The following is a 27576-nucleotide window of genomic DNA, read 5'->3' on the forward strand; positions in this document are numbered from 1 at the left end:
CACTTGACCTAATGGGAGCCTTTATTCACAAACACTTGCCTCCCACTCTGCTTCCCTCTTCTCAGGCTTTTGGAAGTGGCTGTAGCCCTCACTCCTGTGAGGACACCCAGCAAACCTGGCTGGCTGGGAGGAGTCTGGAACAGGATCGTCGATCTGCAACATCCCAGCATGAGCCCAGACGACTTATAGCTGTTCACGCATGGTTCTCTTTGGGCAGCTGCTGGTTCTCCTGGGAGTCCCACTGTACTGCTTGCTCCCTGGGGGCTGGTCCTCAAGGCCACTCAGCAGTGGCTATGACAAATTATGATAAATGTAGTCCAAGGGTTAGTGTTCAAAGAAGAGGAACAAAGCCCTCTGCCCCCAAGGGAAGCAGTGGGTGGGAGGCAGGCCAGGCCCCACTGGCTCGGGAGCTCAGGCCAAGCCCTGGACGTGTATGGGTGGTGCCGTAATGCCCAGCTCCTCCCGCAAAGCCCTCAGGGGCTGTTCCCAGCGCCGCTCATAGTACAAGTTGAGGAGACATGGGGCTCTGCGCCCATTCTGAATGGCCCATGGGATCAACTCTGAGATCAACACTTGCAGGCTCCTGTGGGGCAGCAGAGGAAAAAGAAAACGTAAGGTCCCTGGGGGCCAGGCACTCGACTGCTCAGCCCTTGATGTGCATTTTCTCAATTCATCCTCATGAAGATCCTCGGAAGGATGTAGTTACTATCCCTGCTTTTCAGATGAGGCAACAGAGCTCAATGAGGTGGAATCCCAAGCCTAAAGCCACACATCTTGAAGATGTCGAAGCTCAGATTTAAATCACGGCTCCCTCACTCCAGAATCTAACACCAACCTCCTTTCTCACTGACCCTCATTCTGACCCTGCACTTAGGCCTGGCCCAAGAGACCCCAGAGTCCCGTGAAACATACAGGCTTTATTTGCTCCCTTGAAGACCCCTGCCCCAAGCCAGTTTCACATCTCTGCTCCATTCCTTCTACCCTTACTTTCTGGAGAACTGGAAAGGGCTGTGCAGCGGCCTGTGTGCTCGTCCTACTTCTAGGAGCCTTGGTCCCTCTGAGTTCCGCCAACCCCAACCCCCCAACCCCGACCCAGCTGCCACTTGAAAACTTACTGAGCACTGAGTTGGATTGGTCCAAAGAGTGCACCCAGGATGCACATGGGCAGGCCAGTCTGGACAGCCTCAAACCATTTCACCACGATCTCCCCTGGGGGTGAGGGATGGGTTGGGAGGTGAACAGGCTATCTGAAGGAAAGGCCAGTGGTGCTCACGGCAGGGCAAAGAGAGGCAACTGTTCCTCTCTAATCTCCACCAGGGTCAGCTTGTGCCCAGTCCTGGCCTGTGCTGGAAACTGGGGCCCTCAGAACAGAAGGGAATAAGGGATGGAGAAGAAGCCTGGGGTCAGGGCGCAGAGGATCCTATGGCCCTATAAGCCAGGCTAAACACTCCAGGATGGTTCCTGTAGGTCTTAGGGATCTGCTGAGGTTTCAGAGCAGGAAAGCAGCTAAAGCCCAGAAAGAGACCAGGAGCCTTGAGGATGGGCTGCTGCTACATCAGTACAGGAGCCCTGAGAGGCAGCGGGAGGGAGAAAGGGGATGTGTGGCGAAGGTGCTACCAAGATGTTCAGCTAAAGCAGAAAATGAGGCACAAGCCAGGTGATGCCGGGGGTGGTGGAGACAGGCAAGCCCTGCCCTGGCCCTGAAGCCGCCCCAGGGAGACGGGCCGTTGGGGTTGGTGGTACTCACCCAGGATGTTGGTGGGCATCCCCAGCAGGGTGTGGAGCATGTCGTGCACCTCCCGATACCGCTGAATCACATACGCGAGCTCCTCATCATCCACGAAGCGGGTGGGTGCTCGGGTGTCTGGGGAGACCCTCTGACAACCATGAGCCTCCCTTAGAACCCTTCCTGATGGTTTCTAGGACCCGATTTGCCAGACTCTCTCTGGCACTGTCACAACTCTCACCAAACTCAAACCCTACTAGAAAACCCTGGGGACTGGTCAGGCGCCGTGGCTCATGCCTATAATCCCAGCACTTTGGGAGGCTGAGGCAGGTGGATCACCTGAGATCAGGAGTTTGAGACCAGTCTGACCAATATGGTGAAACCCGGTCTCTACTAAAAATACAAACATTAGCTGGGCATGGTGGCAGGCACCTGTAATCCCAGCTACTTGAGAGGCTGAGACAGGAGAATTGCTTGAACCTGGGAGGTGGAAGTTGCAGTGAGCTGAGATCGTGCCATTGCACTCCAGCCTTGATGACAGAATGAGTGAGACTCCGTCTCAAAATAAATAAATAAAAGATTAGTTTCTGTCCACAACTGCCAACTATGGAGGCCTTGGGCACAGAATATGCTGGGACTGGCAACCTCCACTCCCTGGCTTGCCCCAACTCACATGTAATGTCTGTGGCCTATTAGAATCTATGGTACAGAAGCTCTTAGTAAGGAGTGAGGAATGAGCAGTTCCTCAATAGGTATCAGAGTTGCAGTTTTGGAAGATGAAAAAGTTCAGTTCTGCATAACAATGTGAATATACTTAACACTACTAAACTGTACACTTTTAAAAGATTAAGATGGTAGGGCCAGGCGTGGTGGCTCACACTTGTAATCCCAGACCTTTGGGAGGCTGAGGCGGACAGATCATGAGGTCAGGAGATGGAGACCAGCCTGTCCAATATGGTGAAACCCTGTTTCTACTAAAAAATACAAAAATTAGCCAGGCGTGGTGGTGCACACCTGTAATCCCAGCTACTAGGGAAACTGAGGCAGGAGAATCACTTGAACCCAGGAGACGACGGTTGCAGTGAGCCAAGATCATGCCACTGCACTCCAGCCTGGGTGACAGAATGAGACTCCATCTCAAAAAAAAAAAAAAAAGATTAAGATGGTAAACTTTATTTTGTGCTTTTAAAATTTACTATAGTTAAAAATTAAAATTTACAGGCTCACGCCTGTAATCCTACCACTTTGGGAGGCCAAAGCAGGAGGATCACTTGAGGCCAGGAGTTCAAGACCAGCTTGGGCAACATAGCAAGACCCTGTCTCTATAAAAAATACAAAAATTAGGCTGGGCGCGGTTGCTCACGCCTGTAATCCCAACACTTTGGGAGGTTGAGGCAGGCAGATCACCTGAGATCAGGAGTTCAAGACCAGCCTGGTTAATTAACATGGAGAAACTCCATCTTATTTATTTATTTATTTATTTATTTATTTATTTATTTATTTATTTATTTAAAGACAGAGTCTCACTCTGTAGCCAGGCGCCAGGCTGGAGTGCAGTGGCGCAAATTCGGCTCACTGCAACCTCCGCCTCCCAGGTTCAAGCAATTCTCCTGCCTCAGCCTCCCAAGTAGCTGGGACTACAGGCATGTGCCACCACGCCCAGCTAATTTTTGTATTTTTATTAGAGACGGGGTTTCACCATGTTGGCCAGGATGGTCTTGATCTCTTGACCTCGTGATCCACCCACCTCGGCCTCCCAAAGTGCTAGGATTACAGGCGTGAGCCACTGCGCCCAGCAGAGAAACTCTTATCTTTACTAAAAAATACAAAAATTAGCCAGGCGTGGTGATGCACACCTGTAATCCCAGCTACTTGGGAAGCTGAAACAGGAGAATCACTTGAACCCAGGAGGCGGAGGTTGTAGTGAGCCGAGATCGTACCACTGCACTCCAGCCTGGGTGACAGAGTGAGAGACTCTGTCTCCAAAAAAAAAAAAAAAAAAGAAAGAAAAAGAAAAAGAAAAATACAAAAATTAGTCAAGTGTGGTGGTGTATGCCTGCAGTCTCAGCTACTCAGGAGGCTGAGACAGGAGGATTGCTTGAGCCCCAGAGTTTAAGGTTACAGGGAGCTATGACTATGCCGCTGCACTCAAGCAAGACATTGTCTCTAAAAACAAAAATAGAAAATGAAGCCCCAAAGACCCTGTTCCTAGCACAAGCTGCTCCCAGCTTGGGGTGCTGCTCTCTCCCACTATCCCCATCTTCACTGTGATAATTCCTACTTATCCTTCATGACCTGGGTTAAGTGTCCCCTGTCCCCCGCCCCACCCAGAAGCCATCCCTATAGACCATTCGGGTTCATGTTATGGTCTCTTGAAGCATCATGCACCTCTTTGTGGCACTTAAAATAATTGTACGTTGATGTTTAATGCATGTGATAATTAATGTCTCCTAGACCTGCACCGTCCAGTATGGCAGCCACTTGCCACATGTGGTCATTGAGAAAGGTGGCAAGTTCCAATTGAGATGTGCTAAACACATAAAATACACGAGACTTCAAATACTTAGTATGAAAAAAAAGAGGCCGGGCGCTGTGGCTCACGCCTGTAATCCTAGCACTTTGGGAGGCCGAGGTGGGTGGATCACCTGAGGTCAGGAGTTCAAGACCAGTCTGGCCATCATGGTGAAACCCCATCTTTATTAAAAAAAAAAAAGAATGTAAAAATCTCAATAATTTGAAAATATTACTGGTTGAAATAATACTTTGGATATATTGGGCTAAAGAATATGAATACTTAAAATTAATTCTGGCCAGGTGCAGTGGCTCACACCTATAATCTCAGCACTTTGGGAAGCTGAGGCAGGCAGATCAACTGAGGAGTTCAAGACCAGCCTGGCCAACATGATGAAACCCCATCTCTACTAAAAATACAAAAATTAGCCTAGCATGGTGGTGGGAGCCTGTAATCCCAGTTACTTGGGAGGCTGAGACCAGAGAATTGCTTGAACCTGGGAGGCAGAGGTTGCAATGAGCTGAGATGGCGCCTTTGCACTCCAGCCTGAGCGACAGAGCAAGACTCCGTCTCAAAAGAAAGAAAAAAAATTAATTCCACCTTATTTTTGGGGGTAGATGGAGTTTCACTCTCGTTGCCCAGGCTGGAGTGCAATGGTGCAAACATGGCTCACTGCAATCTCCACCTCCCGGGTTCAAGCAATTCTCTGGTCTGAGCCTCCCAAGTAGCTGGGATTACAGGCTCCCACCACCATGCCAGGCTAATTTTTGTATTTTTAGTAGAGATGGGGTTTCATCATGTTGGCCAGGCTGGCCTCGAACTCCTGACCTCAGGTGATCCACCGGCCTCAGCCTCCCAAAGTGCTGGGATTACAGGTGTGAGCCACTGCACCCAGCTCCACCTGTTTCTTTTTGCTATTAAAGCGGCTGGCAGAAAATTTTAAATTATCTACATGCTCACGTTATATTTTTATGGATGGTACTGCAACAGCCTGTCTGCTACACAAGGGCAGGGGTGGCTCTATTTTGCTTATTCTTTTACCTCCAGTAGCCTGATCCCAGGCCTGGAGGAATGAATATCTCTTGAACATATCACTAAAAGGCCAGCCCTGGGACTTTTCTGACCTCAGGTAGGAATGTCAAGTCTCCTCCTCTTACCTGGCCACTGCTTCTGAGTACTCAGCAGCACTCATACAGAGTGGGCACAGCCTGGTCTTCCTTTTCCCAAAGAATGCCCTCAGAGTGTCCATAAGCTGAGATCTGATGTCTCCCTGGCTTTGGGGCTGTTGGCTTAGTGCCATGCCCAATCTGTGTCTGTGGCCTTACAAGGTCCTAGGACCTAATTTCCTCTGCAGTTCTACTTGTGTGAAGCTGAAGATGATCATAGAGTATCCACCATGTGCCCGCAGCAGCAGCGTAGGGTGTCCTTTATGTATATCGTATTTCATCCTTGCAATCTCGAGGTAAATACTGTTATTACCGCAGATATAGATAAGGAAAACAAGGGCTGGGCATGGTGACTCAGGCCTGTAATCCCAGCACTTTGGGAGGCCAAGGCCAGCGGATAACTTGAGGTCAGGAGTTTGAGACCAGCCTGGCCAATATGGTGAAACCCTGCCTATGCTAAAAATACAAAAATTAGCCAGGGGTGGTGGCGTGCCCCTGTAGTCCCAGCTACTCGGAAGGCTGAGGCAGGAGAATCGCCAGGAGGGGGAGGTTGCAGTGAGCTCAAATTATGCCCTCCAGCTTGGGTGACAGAGGAGACAAAAAAAAGATAGGGAAAACAAGGTTCAGAGGGATAAAGTAATTTGCCCAGGATAAAGTAATTTGCCCAAGATCACACAGCTAGTAAAGTGGCTCAGTCAGGATTTGAAACAAAGTCTGTTAGATTCTAAAGCTAGTGGCCTTAACATCCATTACCAAGGCTAATAAGTGCCCTGGAAGATATATGTGAGGTCCTCTTACTTCTGATGAGGAATCTGAGACTTAGCAAGGTTGAAGGATTTGTCCAAGGTTGTAAAGCTGGGAAGAGAGGCAGGATTCTAACTCAGGCTCCTCCTAATTCTCAAGCCCCTGTCTGTAATCTTGATGCTGCAAGATGACCACACCTCCACCAAAGTCAGCCTCAGGGAGGGGAGGGTGGCCTCACCTTGAACCTTTATTTAAATCTCAGTGGGGACAAAGGTACTCCTTAGCATTCCATGAGCTGCTTATTTCCTTGCTCTCCTTATGTCACAATCGCCAGAGTGCTTACCACAAGTGGGGATGTGGCTGGGCAAGGTGCCCTGCCTGGCAGTCCCATCCCTGTTATGCCCTCCCCTCCACAGCAACAGGGTTAAACGCCAGGGGAAATTCAGAAGACTGTCTCTCCCTGTGTGGCACTTGAGGCAGGTCACTCTGGTGAGTTAGTTTCCCACTGATGAAATTGGCATCCTGGTGAAATCTGAGAGATGGTATAAAAGAGGGCAAGTGATCGCCTGTCAAGGTGGCTGTGCAGGAGACTGAGGAACAGAACGTCGTCTCAGGGACAATAACCATCTAGAGCAGTGGTTCTCCACTGCCCACCAGGGGACATCTGTAATCTCTGGAGACATCTGTGGTTGTCACAACTTGGCAGGGGTGCTCCTGGCACCCAGTGAGTAGCAGCCAGGGATGCCAGGAAACATCCTACCATGCTCAGGACCACTACCACAACAAAGAGTGACCCAGCCCAAACACTGACACTGCCAAGGTTGAGAAACTGTTCTGGGGAAACTTTGGAGACCCCTCACCTCCTCCAGCCTGGCTGGCTCTGGCAGCCGGGCTGGACAGCCATTTGGCAGGGGGACCTTGATGGGATGTATCTGTGTTGGAGGAAGGAGGGAAGATGGCACAGGGACAGGGAAGATGGGCCAACTGGATCCTAAGGTCCTTTACAAATCAATGTTACTATCCTGCTCCAGACCTTCCACAAGCTTCCTACTGCTCCTATTACAAAATATAGACTCCTCCTACTGGTGGCCCACAGGGCCCAGCCCTGACTGACTTCCCAGCCCACTCACTGTCTCTTCCCCCTTCACTCCTCTGCGGCCACACTGGTCGATCTTCCTTTTCCTAAATACGTGGGGCCGCTGCCCTTGCCAGTTCCTCTACTCAGAATGCTCTTCCCCAGCTCTCCACAGGGTTGGCTCCTTCTCACGTTCCAAGTCTCCTCAGAGGAGCCGGCTCTGACCATCCCATCAGAAACACTGTCTTCTATCACACTAACTTCTCTTCACAGCTGCTAGAATGTAAGTTCCACAAAGGCAGGCTTTTTGCTGGTTTTGTCCACTGTATCCCAACTGCTGACAATAGTGCTGGTGTACTTTTTTTTTTGAGACAGGGTCTTGCTCTGCTGCCCAGGCTGGAGTGCAGTGGTGTGATCACAGCTCACGGCCCTCAACCTCCTGGGCTCAACTCATCCTCCCACCTCAAACTCCCTCCCAGGAGGCTGGGACTATGGGTACACATCACCATGCCTGGTTAATTTTTGTGTTTTTTGCAGAGACAGGGTTTCACCATGTTGCCCAGGCTGGCCTCTAATTCCTGGGCTCAAGTGATCTGCCCACCTCAGCCTCCCAAAGTATTAGGATTATACACATGAGCCACCATGTCCAGCCTAGTGCCAGAATATTCTAATTACTTAAAACATTTTACCTGTATTTTATTTTTTTAATTTATTTAGAGACGGAGTCTCACACTGTTGCCCAGGCTGGAATGCAGTAGTGCAATCTCGGCTAACTGCAACCTCTGACTCCTGGGTTCAAGTGATTCTTTTTCCTCAGCCTCCCAAGTAGCTGGGACTATAGGCACACGCCACCATGTCCGGCTAATTTTTATATTTTTAGTAGAGACGAGGTTTCACCATATTGGCCAGGCTGGTCTGGAACTCCTAACCTTGTGATCCACCCACCTCGGCCTCCCAAAGTGCTGGGATTATAGGTGTTGAGCCATTATGCCCAGCCTTACCTGTATTTTTATATGAATTTTTTTGTTTTGTTTGGGACAGAGTCTCACTCTGTCGCCAAGGCTGGCGTGCAGTGATGTAATCTCGGCTCACTGCAATCTCTGCCTCCCAGGTTCAAGCAGTTCTCCTCAGCCTCCCAAGTAGCTGTGATTACAGGTGCACGCCACCACACTCGGCTAACTTTTGTATTTTTAGTAGAGACAGAGTTCCACCATGTTGGCCAGGCTGGTCTCAAACTCCTGACCTCAGGTGATCTGCCCACCTAGGCCTCCCAAAGTGCTGGGATTATAGGTGTGAACCATTGTGCCCACCCTGAAAAATTTTTTAAACTATTTTATTGTCTACTTCTCCAACTATAGAAATAAGGGTGGGAACCTTGGCTGTCCAGTTCACCATTATATCCCCAGTACACACAAAAAATGGATGGGCCGGGCACGGTGACTCAAGCCTGTAATCCCAGCACTTTGGAAGGCTGAGGCAGGCAGATCACTTGAAGTCAGGAGTTCAAGACCAGCCTGGCCAATATGGTAAAACCCCATCTCTACTAAAAATACAAAAATTAGCCAGGCATTGTGTTGTGCACCTGTAATCCCAGGTACATAGGAGGATGAGGCAGGAGAATTGCCTGAACCTGGGAAGCTGAGCTGCAGTGAGCCATGACCGCCCCACTGCACTCCAGCCTGAGTGACAGAGCGAGGCTCTGTCTCAAAACAAAAAACAAAAAGGATGGCACATAGCAGACGCTCAGTAAGTGAATGAGTTCACCCATAGTTGGGACATCCCCTACCCCCCTCTCCTTGTCCTCCTTTGCCTGGGGCTGGAGAGTGTCAAACCTGCCATATCACAGGGAAAGCAATGTCCGTGGAACAAGGGAGCATAGTATAGCAGTTAAGAGCATGACTTGGGGTTGATTACTGCCTCCATTAATCCGGCTATGTGAAATTAGCAAGTTGCTTCACTGCTCTGAGCCTCTGTTTCCGTATGTACTAAAAGAGGATAATAATAGAACATACTTTCTTTTTCTTAGAAGAGACAGAAGCGGAAAAAGGAGAAATATGAAATAAAAATATATATATTAAAAAAAAAAATAGAACATACTTGTGTTCTATTTGTGGGGGGGATTCAGCAAGACCACAGATGCAGCTGGCATTAAGCATGCAGTGGGAGGTTAATGGACACTGGCCAGTATTATCATTTGAAGGCAAGTTCCCACCCATTTGCCTGTCCCATAGAAAATGACAAAGCCTTGGCATAACCCTGAAAAGCACTCTCGCCCATGGTGGCAGCTCAGGGCTCTCTTTCCTCAGGGTGTCAGGCCTATGCTATTCCCCTGTCCTGTCTGGTGACTGCTAGGTACACAGAAGCTGAAAACTCACGTTCACATCCAGGAAACGGAGATACTCGCGGCCCAGGGAGCCTTCCGGCAGGCTCTGGAGCTTGCCCAGGTCGAGGGTGGATGTCGAAATCCGGGGACGCTCCCTGAAAGGCAAGACTTGGGTATTGGGAGAGAGTTGGCAAAGGTAGGTGAAAGATCCAACTGCAGTGAGCTGGGAGGCAGGAGAACCCACAGAGGAGTGATGTGGCCACCACAAACCTTAACAGAGCACCTACAACTGGCCAGGTCAGTGTCAGGGACTTAGCGTACTACCCCAAACCAAGAACAAGGGCAGGGGCACAATCTAGGCAGGAAGACAGTCCTCGAATGTAATCAGAGCACTTGCAAAAGGTACTGCAAGGGAGGGGTAAAGCCAGCACATGTTATGGGAACTTAGTGAAGGCCCAGAGCCCTGTGGCTGAAACTGGGCCAATGCCATCATACTGCCCAACTCAGAGGTCATCACAGTGTATATACATTTATGTGAATGACATCCCTGGAATTGGGCAGTGCCCAGCCTGTGCAGCTATATGTGGCCAGGGTATCAAGAGCACCCTATAGGAACAGAACAAACACAATGTGATTCTAGAAAGGTCAGAATGTCTAGAGACTGCCCCCAGACCCCCAGGCAGAGCTGGGACCTACTGCAGGATCTGGGCACCCTCTGGATCCCTCCTCATCTGGTCCCTGAGGACCTTCAGGGTACGGTGTCCCGTGGTCTCCCCCAGAACTGCAACCATGTCTGAAAGGACAGAAACGGGCACAAATGGGGGATGTCATCTTAGGTAAGTTACCTGACCTGGTCTGAGCCTTTGTTTCCTACAGGATAAATTAGAGATAATATCTAGCTCTTCGTTGTAAGGATTTATATAAAACACTTAGCAAATTACCCAGCACACAACAAGGGCTCAGTATACACATCTATAGTTCTTATTCTTTATCTACTGGGGTGGGACGGCTCTGCTTGTCACAATGTTCTAAACATTTTATAAGTCACTTTTCACAATACAGTATCACATCTCCATTGATTGGTAGAGGCTTAGGCATCTAAGAGAGTGCTGGGCTACAGCCCAGGTGTATTCACTATCTAGGTGACCTAGTGCAAGCTGCTTCACATTTCTGTTTTGTTTTGTTTTTTGAGACAGGGTCTTGCTCTGTTGCCCAGGCTGGAGTGAAGTGCTGTGATCACAGCTCATTGTTAGGACTACAGGTGTGCAGCTAGTTTTCTAAATTTTCTGTAGAGATGAGGTCTTGCTATGTTGCCCAGGCTGGTCTTGAACTTTAGCCTCAAGTGGTCCTCCTACCCTGGATTCTCAAATTGTTGGGATTACAGTTGTAAGCCACCATGCCTAGCCTGCTTCACATTTTTCAGCCTTGGTGTCCTAATTTGTGAAGTGCAGACAACAACTTTCTTAGATGGTTCTCGTGAGAAACCATGAAAATCATGCATACATAACACTTGGTGGACAAGTGGTAGTGGCTGATGCCTGTAATTCCAACGGGCGGGGGAGAACCTGAGGCAGGAGGATCGCTAGAGGCCAAGAGTTCCAGACCAGCCTGGGCAACATGGCAAGACCCCATCTCTACAAAAAAATTAAAAAATTCGCTGGGCTTGGCTGGGCGTGGTGGCTCACGCCTGTAATCCCAACACTTTGGGAGGCCAGGTGGGTGGATCACCTGAGGTCAGGAGTTTGAGACCAGCCTGGGCAACATGGCAAAATCCGGTCTCTACTAAAAATACAACAATTAGCCCAGGTGGCACAGGCCTGTAATCCCAGTTACTCCGGAAGCTGAGGCACAAAAATCGCTTGAATCTGGGAAGTGGAGATTGCAGAGAGCCGAAATCGCGCCACTGCACTCCAGCGTGGGCCACAGAGACATTCTGTCTCAAAACAAAACAAAAAAAACCAAAAAAACCACTGAGGACATGGATATATAGTGTTTTTTGTTTAAGACAGGGTCTCACTCTGTTGCCCAGGCTGGAGTGCAATGGTGCAATCACAGCTCACTGAAATCTCGAACTGCCCCGCTCAAATGATCCTCCCACCTCATCCTCCCAAGTAACTGGGAATACAGCTGCATGCAACCAGGCCCAATTAATTTTTGTATTTTTTTTTGCAGATATGGGGATTCGCCATGTTGCCCAGGCTGGTCTCAAACTCCTTAGCTCAAGCCATCTGCCCGCTTTGGCCCCTCCAAAGTATTGGGATTATAGGCGTGAGCCACTGTGCCTAGCCTATTGTTTTTATTAGTAGGAATAACAGTATTTCCCAGAACTCAAAAATCCTGGGAGGGATAAGAAAAACACTGTAGAACCCTAGGATGTTCTAGTTACACATCCAGCAAACATTTATTGAGCATTTACTATGTGCCAGGCACTATCCAGAAGGCTGCAGATACAGTGGAACGAGGCAGACATGGTCCCTGACCTCATTAAGTTGACTTTCTAGTAGGATGTTATAAGCTGATCGGTACTTATGAATCATCTATTTAGTCTAGCTGTTCTCAAGATGGCTGCATGACAGATTCTCCCAAGAAGTTAAAAAAGACAGACTTTCGGATTCCACGCTCCTTTCTCCCTCTACGGCAGATTCAGCAGTGAGTTTAGGTGGGATCCAGGAATTTGCATTTTCATAAACATTCCGAGTGGTTACGAGCTGCAACCAGGTTACCCTGACCTAGACTATGCTCCAGTTACCCACAGGAAACGGCTCCCAGCCGCTCCCACGGGGACAAGGCGCGGCAGGCCTTACCGTGGCGGTAGGGGTTATAGAGCGCCATAGCCGCGGAACCGGCGGCCAGCAGCGCTTTCTGCAGCGGGGAGGTAGGGATGTGGTGCGGATACAGCAGGCCGACGCCGTCGCTCCTGGCTCGCAACGGCATTTCTGTGGGGCAAGAAAAAGGCCGAGGTCAGAGGAGCTAGGCGCTCCCAGGCTCCTTCATACCTGAGCCTGAAACCCGGCGCCACTTGCCTGCCGCAGGCCTCGGGTGGCTGGGGAGCCAACGGAACGGGCGCAGGACCGCGCGCAGCAGCACAGTCGCCATGGCAGCGGGCGTCCACGGAGGATGGGCGGGCACGGAGAACGCCGCGAGCCTCTCCGACGCTCCACTGAAAAACCGATTCTGATGGCGCTGCCTACGGCCCTTTGAAGAGAAACACCGCTGCACAGGCACAAGGCATGTAGGCCAAGTAGGCGAAGGAAACCCACGCGAAATGTCTACGCCTACAACCACCGGTCCAAGACTCTAGCCATTTCACTTCGCCACATAAAGCGTTTCCAAAGGAAACGCAACTACACTCACTCCGGCTCAGCCCCGGACCCTATTTCCTTCTCCACATCCGGTTTTCCCCGAAGACTATTAAGATGAGAACTTCTTCCGGCTGTGGAACATGGCGGCGCCTATGGTAACGCCGACATTTGGGGGCGGGGCCTTGCGGCACTTCCGTCCAGGTCCAGAGGGTGCTGCGGTCTTCAAGTATGGGGTCCGCAAGCTTATCGCGGCTGCAGGGGCTTTTCGCGGTCTATAAGCCCCCGGGGCTAAAATGGAAGCACCTGCGGGATACCGTGGAACTGCAACTTCTGAAGGGTGAGTGCTTCGAACCAGACCCAGGTTCCCGCTCCCATTCTCTTGGAAGTCCATCTCCGCTTCTGGCACTTCCCCCAAAACAAAATCACGTGATCTGTTCGCCTGGACCGAGCGCTTTCCTAAACGCCTGTTCTCCGTGCTTCCTTACTCCTCACTTTCCTCTGTTTTCCGAGGAGGAAACTGACTCAGTATTGTTCCTTGTAACACGGTTACCACGTTATAGAGTCAATTTGAATCCGCCTGTTTCTTAACTACTGCTGTTCTGCCCTCTGCATCATGGGCTTCTCTGTCTTCTACATCATACTTACCTGTTGTCCTCTCCCTCAGGTGTTTGGATAGAACAAGATATTCCTGGCCAGGGTCGTGGTGCAGGACTGTAATCCCAGCTACTCTGGAGGTTGAGGCAGGAGGATTGCTTGAGCCCAAGAATTTGACATTACAATGAGCTATGATGGCGCCACTGCACTTCAGCCTGGGCGACAGAGCGAGACCCTGTCTCTTAAAAAAATATTTTATGTGTTTATATATTTGTATGTATGTGTATATATATTATCAACGTGTGTTTGTGTTCAGGTCTCAATGCCGGGAAGCCTCCTGCCCCTGAACAGCGTGTTCGCTTCTTGCTGGGCCCCATGGAAGGCAGTGAAGAGAAGGAGCTGACCCTTACAGCCACCAGTGTACCCTCTCTCACCAACCATCCACTGGGTAAGGCAGATTTAAGATCCTGGGTGTCACTTCCCAGTAAATCCCTGAGCAGAGTCAGTGTCGAAGTGCTCACACTCCTGTGCCAGGCCCATGAAAGTCCACTGAAGACTGAGGTATTGGACCAGGAATTGGCAGACTTTCTTGGAAAGGACGAGATACTGAATGTTTTAAACTTTGCAGGCCATATGGTTTCTGTTGCAACTGCTCAACTCTGCCATTGTAGAGCATTTGTAGTACAAAACAGCTGTAGACAGTATCTAAAGGAATAAGCCTAGCTGTATTCCAATAAAACTTTAACTATGAACATTCATATTTGAGTTTCAGGTAATTTTCATGTGTCACAAAGTACAGTTGCCCCTGAATCCATGAGTTCCACATCCCACGATCCAGTTTCAGATGAACAATATTTGTGGCGGCGGTGGGGGAAGTCCACAAAGTTCCAAAAAGCCAAACTTAAATTTGCTGTGCACCTAATACTGTGTTAAATCAATTCAGAGTGATGCATAGGCATTATATTAGGTATTATAAGTAACCTAGAGATGAATTAATGTATATGGGAGGGCCAGGCTGGGTGGCTCATACCTGTAATCTCAGCACTTCAGGAAGCCGAGGCAGTGGGTTACTTGAGCCTAGGAGTTTTAAGATCAACCTGGGCAACATGGCAAAATGCTGCCTCTATAAAAGAATACAAAAATTAGCCAGGTGGGGTGGCATGTGCCTATAGTTCCAGCTACTCGGGAGGTTGAGGTGGGAGGATCAACTGAGCCCAGGAAGGCGAGGTTGCAGTGAGCTGAGATTGTGCCCCTGCACTCCAGCCTGGGTGACAGAGCGAGACTCTGTCTCCAGAAAAAAAGTGGCCAGGTATGGTGGCTCACACCTGTAATCTCAGCACTTTGGAAGACTGAAGTGGGTGGATCACTTGAGGTCAGGAGTTCGAGACCAGCCTGGGCAACATGGCGAAGACTCGTCTTTACTAAAAATTAGCCGGGCATGGTAGTGTGCACCTGTAATCCCAACTACTCAGGAGGCTGAGTCACAAGGAGTTGCTTGAACCTGGGAGGCAGAGGTTGCGGTGAGGTGAGATCCTGCCACTGCACTCCAACCTGGGCAAAAGAGTGAGACTCTGCCCAAAAAAAAAAAAAAAGCATATGGAAAGAAATGCATAGGTTATATGCAAATACTATGGCATTTTAAATCAGGGACTTGAACATATACAAATTTTGGTATCTTTGAGGGATCCTGGAACCAATCCCCCTGGATACCAAGGGATAACTGTAATATTCTCTTTATGTATTTTGAGACAGGGTCTCACTCTGTCACCCAGGCTGGAGTGCAGTGGTGAGATGCTGGCTCACTGAAATTTCTGCCTCCTGAGTTCAAGTAATCCTCTCACCTCAGCCTCCTGAGTAGCTGGGACTACAGGCACAAGCCACTATGCTAAGTTTTGGATTTTTTTGTAGAGATGGACTTTTGCTGTATTGCCCATGCTAGTGTAGAACTCCTGGGCTCAAGTGATCCGCCTGCCTTGGCCTCCCAAAGTGCTGGGATTATAAGCATGAGCCACTGTACCTGGCCTCTTGATTTATTTTGAACCATTGAAAAATGGAAAAATCGGCTGGGCATGGTGGCTTACGCCTGTAATCTCAGCACTCTGGGAGGCCGAGGCAGGTGGATCACCTGAGGTCAGGAGTTCCAGACCAGCCTGGCCAACATGGTGAAACCTTGTCTCTACTAAAAATACAAAAAATTGCCCAGGCGTGGTGGTGGGCGCCTATAATCCCAGCTACTTGGGAGGCTGAGGCAGGAGAATCGCTTGAACCTGGGAGGTGGAGGTTGGCCGAGATCGTGGCATTGCACTCCAGCCTGGGAGACAGAGCAAGACTCTGTCTCAGAAAAAGAAAAAAAAACAGAAAAATGGAAAAATCAGCCAGGTGCGGTGGCTCACGCCTGTAATCCCAAGCATCTTTGAGCGTCAAGTTCCCTATCAGTAAAATGGGGGTAAAAATACTCTCTGAAAACTGGGCGCATGGCTTATGCCTGCTATTCCAGCACTTTGGGAGGCCGAGGTGGGTAGATTACCTGAGGTCGGGGGTTTGAGACCAGCTTGACCAACATGGAGAAACCCTGTCCCTACTAAAAATACAAAAAATTAGCTGGGTGTGGTGGCTCATACCTGTAATCCCAGCTACTCAGGAGGCTGAGAATTGCTTGAACCCGGGAAGCAGAGGTTGCAGTGAGCCGAGATTGTGCCACTGTACTCCAGCCTGGGCAACAATAGTGAAACTCCATCTCAAAAACAAAACAAAACAAAAAAAAGAAGCCAGGTGTGATGGCTCATGCCTGTAATCCCAGCATTTTGGGAGGCGGAGGCTGAGGCAGGTGGATCATGAGGTCAAGAGATCGAGACCATCCTGGCCAACATGGTGAAACCCCATCTCTACTAAAATACAGAAAATTAGCCGGGAGTGGTGGTATGCACCTGTGGTCCCAGCTATTCAGGAGGCTGAGGCAGGGAAATTGCTTGAACCAGGGAGTTGGAGGTTGCAGTGAGTTGAGACTGTGCCACTGCACCACTCCAGCCTGGGCAGCAGAGCAAGACTCCATCTCAAAAAAAAAAAAAAAGAAAGAAAAGAAAAATGGAAAAACCATTCTTTTTTTTTTTTTTTTTTTTTTTTTTGAGACAGAGTTTCGCTCTTGTTACCCAGGCTGGAGTGCAATGGCGCGATCTCGACTCACCGCAACCTCCGCCTCCTGGGTTCAGGCAATTCTCCTGCCTCAGCCTCCTGAATAGCTGGGATTACAGGCACGCGCCACCATGCCCAGCTAATTTTTTGTATTTTTAGTAGAGACGGGGTTTCACCATGTTGACCAGGATGGTCTCGATCTCTTGACCTCGTGATCCACCCGCCTTGGCCTCCCAAAGTGCTGGGATTACAGGCGTGAGCCACCGCGCCCGGCGGAAAAACCATTCTTAACTCACAGACCACAGAAAACAAAAACAAGAAAACAGTCTTCAGGATTTGGCTTGTGGACTGTAGTTTGCTGACCGTTTTTCTATTTTGGGACTCCAGGTGAGAAACAAGACTCTAGGTTGAAGTCCTAAGGTGGGGGTTTTGGGTTTCTGGGAAAGAATGATTTTTTTTTTTGGACATTCTTGCTTTGTTGCCCAGGCTGGAGTACAGTGGTGTGATCTTGGCTCACTGCAAACTCCGCCTCCCCGGTTCAAGCGATTCTCCTGCCTCAGCCTCCTGAGTACTGGGATTACAGGCATGCGCCACCATGCCCAGCTAATTTTTGTATTTTTAGAGACAAGGTTTCGCCATGTTGGCCAGGCTGGTATCGAACTCCTGACCTCAAATGATCCGCTCACCTCGGCCTCCCAAAGTGCTGGGATTACAGGCATGAGCCACTGTATCCGGCTGAGTTGCCACTCTTTATTAGGCGTTTTGTTAAGCTTCCCCCAAGTATAATCCTCCTTGACATCACCACAGTCCTATGAGATGGGTCCTATTCCATTTCACAAGGGAGAAAACTGAGGCTCAGTGTTGACATTTATAACATGGCCTGGATTCAGTAAGCCCTTAACGACCCTGGACCCTTCCCCTGGATTCCTCTTGAACTATAGAAGTGTAAACACTTCTGGCTCATTCTGTCATTTATTCTTCCAGTAGTTCTTTGCTGAGGAGCTAGTGAGTTGACACACCCAGGTTCTGCCTTGAGGAGCTCACAGCCTCCATTTTCTTTTTTTCTTTTTGTAGTGACTGAGTTTCGCTCTGTCGCCCAGTCTGGAGCGCAGCGGTGCGATTTAGGCCCACTGCAACTTCCACCTTCCAGGTTCAAGCAATTCTCGGTCCTCAGCCTCCTGAGTGGCTGGGACTACAGGCACACATTGCCACGCCTGGCTAATTTTTGTATTTTTTTATTTTTTATTTTTTTTTGAGACGGAGTTTCACTCTTGTTACCCAGGCTAGAGTGCAATGGCGCAATCTCGACTCACCGCAACCTCCGCCTCCTGGGTTCAGGCAATTCTCCTACCTCAGCCTCCTGAGTAGCTGGGATTACAGGCATGCGCCACCACGCCCAGCTGATTTTTTGTATTTTTAGTCGAGACGGGGTTTCACCATGTTGACCAGGATGGTCTCGATCTCTTGACCTCGTGATCCACCCGCCTTGGCCTCCCAAAGTGCTGGGATTACAGGCGTGAGCCACCGCGCCTAGCCCAATTTTTGTATTTTAGTAGAGACGGGGTTTCGCCATGTTGCCCAGGGTGGTCTCAAACTTCTGAGCTCAGGCAATCCGCCCTCTTCGGCCTCCCAAAGTGCTAGGATTACAGGTGTGAGGCCACTGTGCCTGGCCACAGCCTCTGTTTTCTTCTGGAGACTCTCCTTCAGCAGAGCAAAGCAGGGAACCACACACTCTTGACCTGCAGTGTTATGCCAGTCTTAGCGCCTCTCACTGGGAGACTAATGATAGGCAGAGTAAGAGGCATCTTGGGCTGCCCTTTGGATCCCAAGGAACTGAGGATACAGCTCAGAGTCCCAGATTCCATGATGGGGAAGCCTAAGAGTCTAGTCAGATGCTAGTTTGGGCTCCATGAGGCTCCATTCTGAGGACGAGGTCATCATGCAGACCAAAGCCATCCTGGGGTTGGATTAGTTGAGAAAATGGACCTTGTTTGTTTCTTTCCAGTCTGTGGACCAGCATTCACCCATTTCAAGGTTGGCGTGGGACATCGGCTGGATGCCCAGTCTTCTGGGGTGCTTGGTAGGTGATGTGAGAAGCTTGGGGATAGAGTGATAAGGCTTAAGGAAAGATCCCAGAGCTACCAGGAGCTGCAGCCCACTTCTTACCTGGCACCCATATCCTACCACTGTTCTCCTCCCGTGATTCCTCCCCCAAGGCTGATCAGCTGGGGAGTGGATAGGTGGGATAGAGGTAATCACAGTTACCAACCTTTATTCAGTGATTCCCACCCATGACGTAGTTCGAGGCCCTTTATGCACATTTATTTGCCACAACAACGTTATTAGGTAGATACTGTATGATTTTATGGAAGAAGAAAGTAAGGCTCCAGGACTTAGGTGACTCGTCCTGGGTCACATGGCTAGTGAATGCCCCTGGTCTGGAGAGGGAGCTCCATCATCGCATCATGGGGCAGCCAGGCGCGTGACTCTGGCCCCAGTGGCCAGGGCCTGTGTGTTGCTGGGACTGGACACACAAAGCCCTAGTCATGAGCCATCTTGTGTCCCTAGGGTCAGGTGGTGCCCACATCCTCCAGCCACAACAGTCACAGTCTCCTTGTCTTGCTTCCTGGGGCACAGTCTGGCAGACATGATCTGATGCCCCCTCTCCCTTCAGCCAAGAGGGAGAAGCAGACCGGGAGAAAGGCAGGAAGTGGCCACAGCAGCCACCATTTATTGGGTCCTTCCTCTGTGCTGATTGCACAGCACCCACAGGAATCAGACAGTATATATATATTTTTTCGAGATGGAGTCTTGCTCTGTTGCCCAGACTGGAGTGCAGTGGTGCCATCTCAGCTCATTGCAACCTCTGTCTCCCAGGTTCAAGCAGTTCTTCCTGCCTCAGTCTCCTGAGTAGCTGGGATTATAGGCGTGTGCCCATCTGACTAATTTTTTTTTTTTTTTTTTGAGATGGAGTCTTACTCTTATTGCCCAGGCTGGAGTGTAGTGGCACAATCTCAGCTCACTGCAGCCTCCGGCTCCCGCTTCAAGCTATTCTCCTGTCTCAGCCTCCCAAGTAGCTGGGATTACAGGCGTGTGCCCCCACACCTGGCTAATTTTGTATTTTTAGTAGAGATGGGGTTTCACCATGTTGGCCAGGCTGGTCTTGAACTCCTGACCTCAGGTGATCCGCCTGCCTTGGCCTCCTAAAGTGCTGGGATTACAGGCATGAAGCACTGCACCCAGTTTTCAGACAGTATTTGTACCCTATTTTACTGATGGGGAACTTGATGCTCAAAGAGGCTAACGGTTATGCTCAGAGCCACCTCTGATTTGAGTGCAGGTTTGTGTGACTGGGCTGGGGATCTCTTCTTCTTAGGTGTCAGAATCCCCTGGGGAGCTTGCCAAGGTAAGCCCAGCAATCTGCATGTGACATATACCCAGAGGGGCGCACTTGCTCCCTACAGAAGATCTTCTTGGCTTCTTGCTGCCTTTGGCAGCATCAGAAAAGGGAGTAGTATTCTAATGGCAGGGGTAGGGGTGGGGATTCCCAGGAAAACAGGAAGGGGGTCTCAGGTGTGAGATGTGGCTGACTGCTTTTCAGTGCTCGGCGTGGGACATGGATGCAGGCTCCTCACTGATATGTACAATGCTCATCTCACCAAGGTACGAAGGTCTGGGGACAGTCCGCTTCTCCCTTGGTCCTTTCCTGGGGGTTACCAGCAGTATTCTGAAGCTTAGAGGATTCTGTGGGGGAATACCCAAGCCATCAGCAAGGATTTTTTTAAATGATCGTATGCTGGAGGGTAGGGGGGCCGTAATAATAATTACAATAATAACTACTGGCATTAATTTATGCTGATTACTCTGTGCTGAGCACCATCCGTGGACTCCCTTAGGGAAGCCTCACAACCTCCCTGTAAAGTGGAATCTGTTGTTAACCCCATTTCACAGATGGGAGAACTGAGGCTCAGGGAGGAGATGTCATTTACCCAGGTCACATAGCTGTTAGGGCTTTAAGAGCTGGGATTTGAACCTAGGTCTCTCCAACACCACAGCTTGATCATAATGCCATTCCATATTCTGTCCCAAGACTGAGAGGTGGATGTCAGCATCCTGCCCACAGGGAGCTTACCATCCAGAGGTAGGGTCGGGGCTATGGAATCTAGTAGCACAAAGTCTGTGTGCAGGTGCCAATTAACGGGGCCCACGTTTTTAGTGGTTAAGAGCACAAATTCTGGAGCCAAATGGCTTCGGTTTGAACCCCAGCTTCTACCACTCTGACAGCTGTGTGTCCTTGGATGGATTACCTAATATCTGTGTGCCTCAGTTTCCTCAACTCTAAAATGGGAATGAGGGCCAGGTGTGGTGACTCATACCTGTAATCCCAGCAATTTGGGAGGCCAAGGCAGGAGGATTATTTGAGCTCAGGAATTTGAGACCAGTCTGGGCAACATAGCAAGACTCCATCTCTATTTAAAAAATTTTTGAGGCCGGGCGCAGTGGCTCATGCCTGTAATCCCAGTACTTTGGGAGGCCGAGGCAGGTGGATCCCAAGGTCAGGAGATGGAGACCATCCTGGCCAACATGGTGAAACCGTGTCTCTACTAAAATACAAAAAAGTTAGCTGGGCATGGTGGCGTGCACCTGTAGTCCCAGCTACTCAGGAGGCTGAGGCAGGGGATCACTTGAACCCAGGCAGCGGAGGTTGCAGCGAGCTGAGATTGCACCACTGCATTCCAGCCTGGGTGCGACAGAGCGGGACTCTGTCTCAAAAAAAAAAAAAGAAAATTTTAAAAGAGAATGAGGAATAGTATTTCCCCTATAGGAAGACTATACTTTGAAATTACATTAATGACTACATGTAAAGTGCTTAGCACCATCCCTGGCACATAGTAAATGCTCAGTAAATGTCACTGTTGCTGCCTTCTCTGTAATCATCATGGTTATCTTTTTTATTTTTTATTTTTTTGAGACAAGATTTCACTCTGTTGCCCAGGCTGGAGTACAGTGGCACAATTATGGCTCACTATAGCCTCAACTTCCCGGGCTCAGGTGCCTCCCATCTCAGCCTTCTGGGTAGCTGGGACTATAGGCACATGCTACTATGCCCAGCTAAGTTTTGTATTTTTTTGTAGAGTCTGGTCTCACTGTGTTACCCAGGCTAGTTTTGAACTCCTAGGCTCAAGCGATCCACCCACCTCTGTCTCCTAAAGTGCTGGGATTGTAGGTGTGAGCCACTGCACCCAGCCATCATCACTTATCTGTGGCAGATGGGGTTAGCTGGACAGATTCAGAGGAGGGGAGATTTTGCAAGCAAGGATGAGGAGGGCCTGGTCTGGGCCATGAAATCTTAGTTCTATTTCGAGGTGTGGAGAGAAGCTGACAGGGCATGCTAGAAGGGGCTTGGGTTAATAAATTGCCAAGTTAGGCTGGAGAGGAGAGACATGGAGGCATGGGATGGTCACAGGGTGGCTGCCAGCAGTCAGCACCTTTCGGGGTTGCCAGTGCTGGTTGTCGGGGAAACCAGCCAGCAATCTTGTAGGAAGCCTGCTGACTGGGAGCCAGTTACCGTGTCCTGCTGAATCTGGGCAGCAGCACTGTGAGACTGGCCCTGTTATTGCCCCCAGGTGACAGGAGAGCTGAAGTACAAAGAGCAAGAGCTGCTGAAGGCCACACGACAGAGCTGGTGCCCTTCCCCATGGGGCTGTGGAGCAGCTGGGCAGGGGCTGGGCACATGAGCTCCCTGAGGGAGACGTGAGGACTCCTACCCCCAGCCTCTGGGGCAGGAGCTGCTAGGGATTAGAGTGGGGTCACTGACGGATCTTCCCCTCTCTATCCTTGAAGGATTACACAGTGCGTGGCCTCCTGGGCAAAGCTACGGATGACTTCTGTGAGGATGGGCGGCTGGTGGAGAAGACAACCTATGGTGAGAGCTGGAAGTGGCTGCCGCCGCCTCCCTCGGCATTTGCTTTCTCTGAGTCCGCTCACAGCCAGGCCACACAGGCCTCTTCTCAGTTCCACTCGACACAGCAGGCTTGGGCTGGGGCTTTGGCCACAGTATCTGTCCTCCTCATCCTTGCCTGGCTCAAATATCACCTCTAAAGACTCTAGTTTCTCTCCATATCGTCAGTCTTTTACCTTTGCTTTTTTCTTTTCTTTTTTTTGAGATGGAGTCTCCCTCTGTCACCAGGCTGGAGTGCAGTGGTACATTCTTGGTTCACTGCAGCCTTTACCTCCTGGGTTCAAGCAATTCTCCTGCCTCAGCCTCCAGAGTAGCTGGGATTAAAGGCACCTGCCTCCACACCTGGCTAACTTTTTGTATTTTTAGTAGAGATAGGGTTTCACTCTGTTGGCCAGGCTGGTCTTGAACTCCTGACCTCAGGTAATCCACCCGCCTCAGCCTCCCAAAGTGCTGTGATTATAGGCTTGAGCCACCATGCCCGGCCGCTGTTGTAAATTTTAAAAAGAACAGTGAGGTATCAATTATGTAAGTAAAAAGTAAGGTAAGAGTCAGGCCAGGCGCAGTGGCTCATGCCTGCAGTCCCAGCACTTTGGGAGGCCGAGGAGTGCGGATCACCTGAGGTCAGAAGTTTGAGACCAGCCTGACTAACATGGGGAAACTCGTCTCTATTAAAAATACAAAAAAATTGGCTGGGTACAGTGGTTCACGCCTGTAATCCCAGCACTTTGGGAGGCCAAGGTGGACAGATCACCAGGTCAAGAGATTTAGACCATCCTGGCTAACACAGTGAAACCCCATCTCTACTAAAAATACAAAAAATTAGCCAGTCGTGGTGGCACATGCCTGTAGTCCCAGCTACTCAGGAGGCTTAGGCAGGAGAATCACTCGAACCCGGGAGGCAGAGGTTGCAGTGAACTGAGATCACACTACTGCACTTCAGCCTGGGTGACACAGTGAGACTCTGTTTCAAAAAATAAATAAATAAATAAAATTAAATAATAAAAATACAAAAAATGGCTGGGCATGGTGGTTCATGCCTGTAATCCCAGCATTTTGGGAGGCCAGGGCAGGTGGATCACCTGAAGTTGGGAGTTGGAGACCAGCCTGACCAACATAGAGAAACCCCGTCTCTACTAAAAATACAAAATTAGCCGGCATGGTGGTGCATGCCTGTAATCCCAGCTACTCGGGAGGCTGAGGCAGGAGGATCACTTGGACCTGGGAGGCGGAGGTTGCAGTCAGCTGAGATCGCGCCATTGCACTCTAGCCTGGGCAAAAAGAGTAAAACTCCATCTCAAAAAAAAAAAATTAGCCGGGCATGGTGGTGCACACCTATAATCTGAGCTACTCGGGAGGCTAAGGCAGGAGAATCACTTGAACCCAGGAGGTGGAGGTTGCAGTGAGCTGAGATCACACCACTGCACTCCAGCCTAGGTGACAGAGCCAGATTCCGTCTCAAAAAGAAGAAAAAAGAAACAAACCATAGAGCTGTCCCTGGTGGCTCATGCCTGTAATCCCAGCACTTTGGGAGGCCGAGGTGGGTGGATTACCTGAGGTCAGGAGTTCGAGACCAGCCTGACCAACATGGTGGAACCCCGTCTCTACTAAAAATACAAAATTAGATAGGTGTGGTGGCATGTGCCTGTAATCCCAGCTACATGGGAGGCTGAGGCAGGAGAATCACTTGAACTCGGGAGGTGGAGGTTGCAGTGAGCTGGGATCACGCCATTGCACTCCAGTCTGGGCAACAAGAGTGAAACTTCATCTCAAAAAAAAAAAAAAACAACTATGAACACAAAGAAGGAAACAACAGACTTTTGAGGTGGGAGGGTAGAAGGAGGGAGAGAAGCAGAAAAGGTAACTATTGGGTACTGGGCTTAATACCTGGGTGATGAAATAATCTGTACGACAAACCCCCATGATATGTGTTTACCTATGTAACAAACCTTCACATGGACCCCTGAACCTAAAATAAAAGGTAAAAACAGAGAGAATGTCCTTACAATGTTGAGTCATGTTTATCCTTCTGAGAAGGTCCAGCACTTTCATGAGATTCTCAAAGGATACCCATCCACCCCATCATGGAGATCCCTTCAAAATGTCCCCTTTCCATGTTCCAGGGATGGGGCTGGCCTGGGGGAAAGGAGTTTGCTGTGACCAATCCTCAGCAGGTACCTGTGCACTGACAACCCCCTGCCTTTTCCAGACCATGTGACAAGAGAGAAGCTGGACCGCATTCTGGCTATGATCCAAGGCTCCCATCAGAAGGCCCTGGTGATGTGAGTGGGGCCCTCAGGGAGGTGCTGTGAGAGCAGGAAGTGCCCTCGGCTCCATAGGCTCCCCCTACCCTGGGGCAGAGTCCATGGATCTTGTTTTTAGAGCCCAGAACCAGACAGGAGCTATCTATTTCTTTCTTGGCATCAAGAAGTGGTTCTGTGTGCCAGGTCTTGGGTTGGCCAGTGGGAGGTCAAGAAGAACAAGAGACCCCAGCTGTCCTCCTGGGAGTATATGATCTAATGGCAAGGCAACCAGGGACCACATCATCAGAGCACAGAGCCCAAGGGCAAGAGCAGCCACGGAGTTAAGAGCTTGGGCTCTATTTCCATATAAATCATAATTAAAAAAAAAAAATTAAAAAAAAAAAAAAAAGAGCTTGGGCTCTAGAGCCAGCTTGCCTGGGTCTCCTGACTCTACCAGGCACCTGATAATGAAGGAGGTGGCAGGAAAGGTGGCTGGAGGAGCCGCAGTGGCAGGGCACACAAAGCAAGTGAGGCGCTTCCAGAGAGGTGCCTTTCATGTGAGGGAAGCGGGTAGGTGGTCAGCCCAGCTCCCTACCCGACGACATCCGCCCAGCTGCAGCCTGCTCCTGACTTGCAGGTACTCCAACCTCGACCTGAAGACCCAGGAGGCTTACGAGATGGCCGTGCGAGGCCTGATCCGGCCCATGAACAAGTCCCCGATGCTGATAACCGGCATCCGATGCCTCCACTTTGCACCTCCAGAATTCCTCATAGGTAGGCTGGCCAAGGAAGTTGGAGCAGTGGCATGGGGCCCCGGGTTTGGGAATCACTCAGGAATGCTCTTGCGGAGGCTGCTGTTCTCTGGCTCAGCTGAGGCCAGCACATGCCGGCCCTGATCTCTGCGGGCCAAGGCATCAGGCATCGACTTCCTTCCCAACCCTGGCCTGGACTTAGCTGATGACAGAGCTCACGGAACAAAATCTCTCCTATCTCTTGCTAAGTCACCCCTGGAAGCCAGACCTTACCAAGCAAAGATTATATTTAGTGGCTCATTTCTAGAGCTGCCCAGTGTTTGAAACTGTCAGGGCTTCATCAGACACAACTTTTACCTCCCTAGTCCCACCCAGCTCAGGCCCCGCTTAACTGTGTTCCTTTGGTCTCTCCCTGCCCCCACCCCTTTTTTCTGTTGGTCATGTTAATGCCTGCTCCTCTGCTGGAGCACTGAACTCTACCAGGCTTTTGTTTGTTTGTTTGTTTTTTTGAGACGGAGTCTCACTCTGTCGCCAGGCTGGAGTGCAGTGACGCAATCTCAGCTCACTGCAACCTCTGCCTCCCAGGTAGCTGGGACTACAGACGTATGCCACCAGGACCAGCTAATTTTTATATTTTTAGTAGAGACGGGGTTTCACCATGTTGGCCAGGATGGTCTTGATCTTTTGATCCGCCTGCCTCAGCCTCCTAAAGTGCTGGGATTACAGGTGTGAGCCACCCACCGCGCCCGACCATGAACTCTCCCATTATTAAGTACTTTCTATAAATGATCTGTTTTTACTCCTTATAACTCCCATTTTACAGATAAGGAAACTGAGTCTTAGTAAAAGGAAGGTTCTGACCTGGGCAACATGGCGAGACCCCATCTCTATAAAAAATAAAAAATTCGCCAGTTGTGATGGCTGAGACCTTTAGTCCCTAGCTCCTCTGGAGGCTGAGGCTAGAGGATCACATGGGTCTACGAGGTTGAGACTGCAGTGATCTGTGATTGTACCACTGCACTCCAGCCTCGGTGATGGAATAAGACCCTGTCTCCAAAAAGAGGCAGATTCTGACTTAGCAGGTCCAGGTGGGGCCTGAGGTTCTGCAAGTCTAACCCATTTCAGGTGGCACCCACTGGGCAGGTCCTCTAAACAGCACAGCCTAGAGAGTTAAGGGGTCTTGCTATAAGGTTGTTACCTAGGAGGTATCCAAGAGTTGTGGGTTGAGAACCACACACCAGAGGCTGTGCTCTCACCACCATGTCTGTCATTGTGTGTCCCTGGCAGAGGTGCAGTGCATGCATGAGACCCAGAAAGAGCTGCGAAAGTTGGTACATGAAATTGGCCTGGAGCTGAAGACCACTGCTGTCTGCTCCCAAGTGCGGCGCACACGTGATGGCATCTTCACGCTGGACAGTGCTCTCCTGAGGACCCAGTGGGACCTACACAGTATCCAGGATGCTATCCAGACCGCCGCCCCCCGGGTAGCTGCAGAGCTGGAGAAGAGCTTGAGCTCGGGGCTGGACACCAAGCAACTCCCCACTCCGGGATAGTCCTGGGACTCCCAGGTCCCGGGCTCTGCCTTGGGGCTGGAGAGCGATGCTAGGCAGTGAATGCCCAGGCAGCTGCTGGGGCAGTGGGTGGATAAATAGAATAACTGCTTATGAGCTGGACCTGATGGCTGTGCAGAAAGTGAGAGTAGGGGCCACCTTTTCTACATGCGACACAAATCTCAAGCTGTAACAGAAAAGATCAATGGACTTGACCCAACTGAGAAGGAAAAACTTCTATATGGAGAACAAGACAATAAACAAATGACAGACTGATGAAAAGTATCAGCAGGCCAGGTGTGGTGGCATGAACTTGTAATCTCCCAGGGCTGCGGCAGGAGAATCACTTGAGCCCAGGAGTTTGAGGTTGTAGTGCTCTAGACTACGCCTGTGAATAGCCACTGCACTCTAGTCTGGGCAACATATGAGACCCCCCCATCTCACAAAAAAATTCCCAATAAACCATGTGCCCACAAAAATGAAAAATTAGGCCAGGCT

At 50.0% G+C, this 27576-nt stretch overlaps 2 protein-coding genes across 4 annotated transcripts; one reads left to right on the forward strand and one right to left on the reverse strand.

Annotated features, from left to right (window-relative positions):
* On the reverse strand, positions 1–13007 carry COQ4 (coenzyme Q4). 2 transcript variants are annotated; one of them, XM_021674059.2, is made up of 7 exons: positions 12570–12984; positions 12351–12482; positions 10243–10339; positions 9599–9701; positions 1748–1877; positions 1116–1209; positions 1–583 (listed from the first exon to the last, which is right to left on the reverse strand). In XM_021674059.2, exons 1-7 carry the CDS (start codon positions 12640–12642, stop codon positions 412–414), a joined length of 801 nt encoding a protein of 266 aa, XP_021529734.2. In that variant the 5' UTR covers positions 12643–12984; the 3' UTR covers positions 1–411. The 2 variants fall into 2 exon arrangements, with proteins under 2 accessions (XP_021529734.2, XP_021529735.1); XM_021674060.2 differs by lacking the exons at positions 1–583; positions 1116–1209; positions 1748–1877; positions 10243–10339 and having other exon boundaries at positions 9601–9701; positions 12570–13007.
* Positions 12679–27363, forward strand: TRUB2 (TruB pseudouridine synthase family member 2). Of its 2 annotated transcripts, XM_012458030.3 has the most exons (9): positions 12679–13185; positions 13759–13890; positions 18580–18654; positions 19951–19980; positions 20176–20237; positions 22419–22500; positions 24743–24815; positions 25414–25550; positions 26816–27363. In XM_012458030.3, exons 1-9 carry the CDS (start codon positions 13077–13079, stop codon positions 27079–27081), a joined length of 966 nt encoding a protein of 321 aa, XP_012313453.2. In that variant the 5' UTR covers positions 12679–13076; the 3' UTR covers positions 27082–27363. The 2 variants fall into 2 exon arrangements, with proteins under 2 accessions (XP_012313453.2, XP_012313455.2); XM_012458032.3 differs by lacking the exon at positions 19951–19980 and having other exon boundaries at positions 12936–13185.
* The last annotated feature ends 213 nt before the right edge of the window (positions 27364–27576 follow it).

This window comes from Aotus nancymaae, unplaced genomic scaffold (assembly GCF_030222135.1).
Source record: "Aotus nancymaae isolate 86718 unplaced genomic scaffold, 86718_ANA_hifiasm-v0.15.2.pri h1tg000003l, whole genome shotgun sequence".
Taxonomy (NCBI): domain Eukaryota; kingdom Metazoa; phylum Chordata; class Mammalia; order Primates; family Aotidae; genus Aotus; species Aotus nancymaae.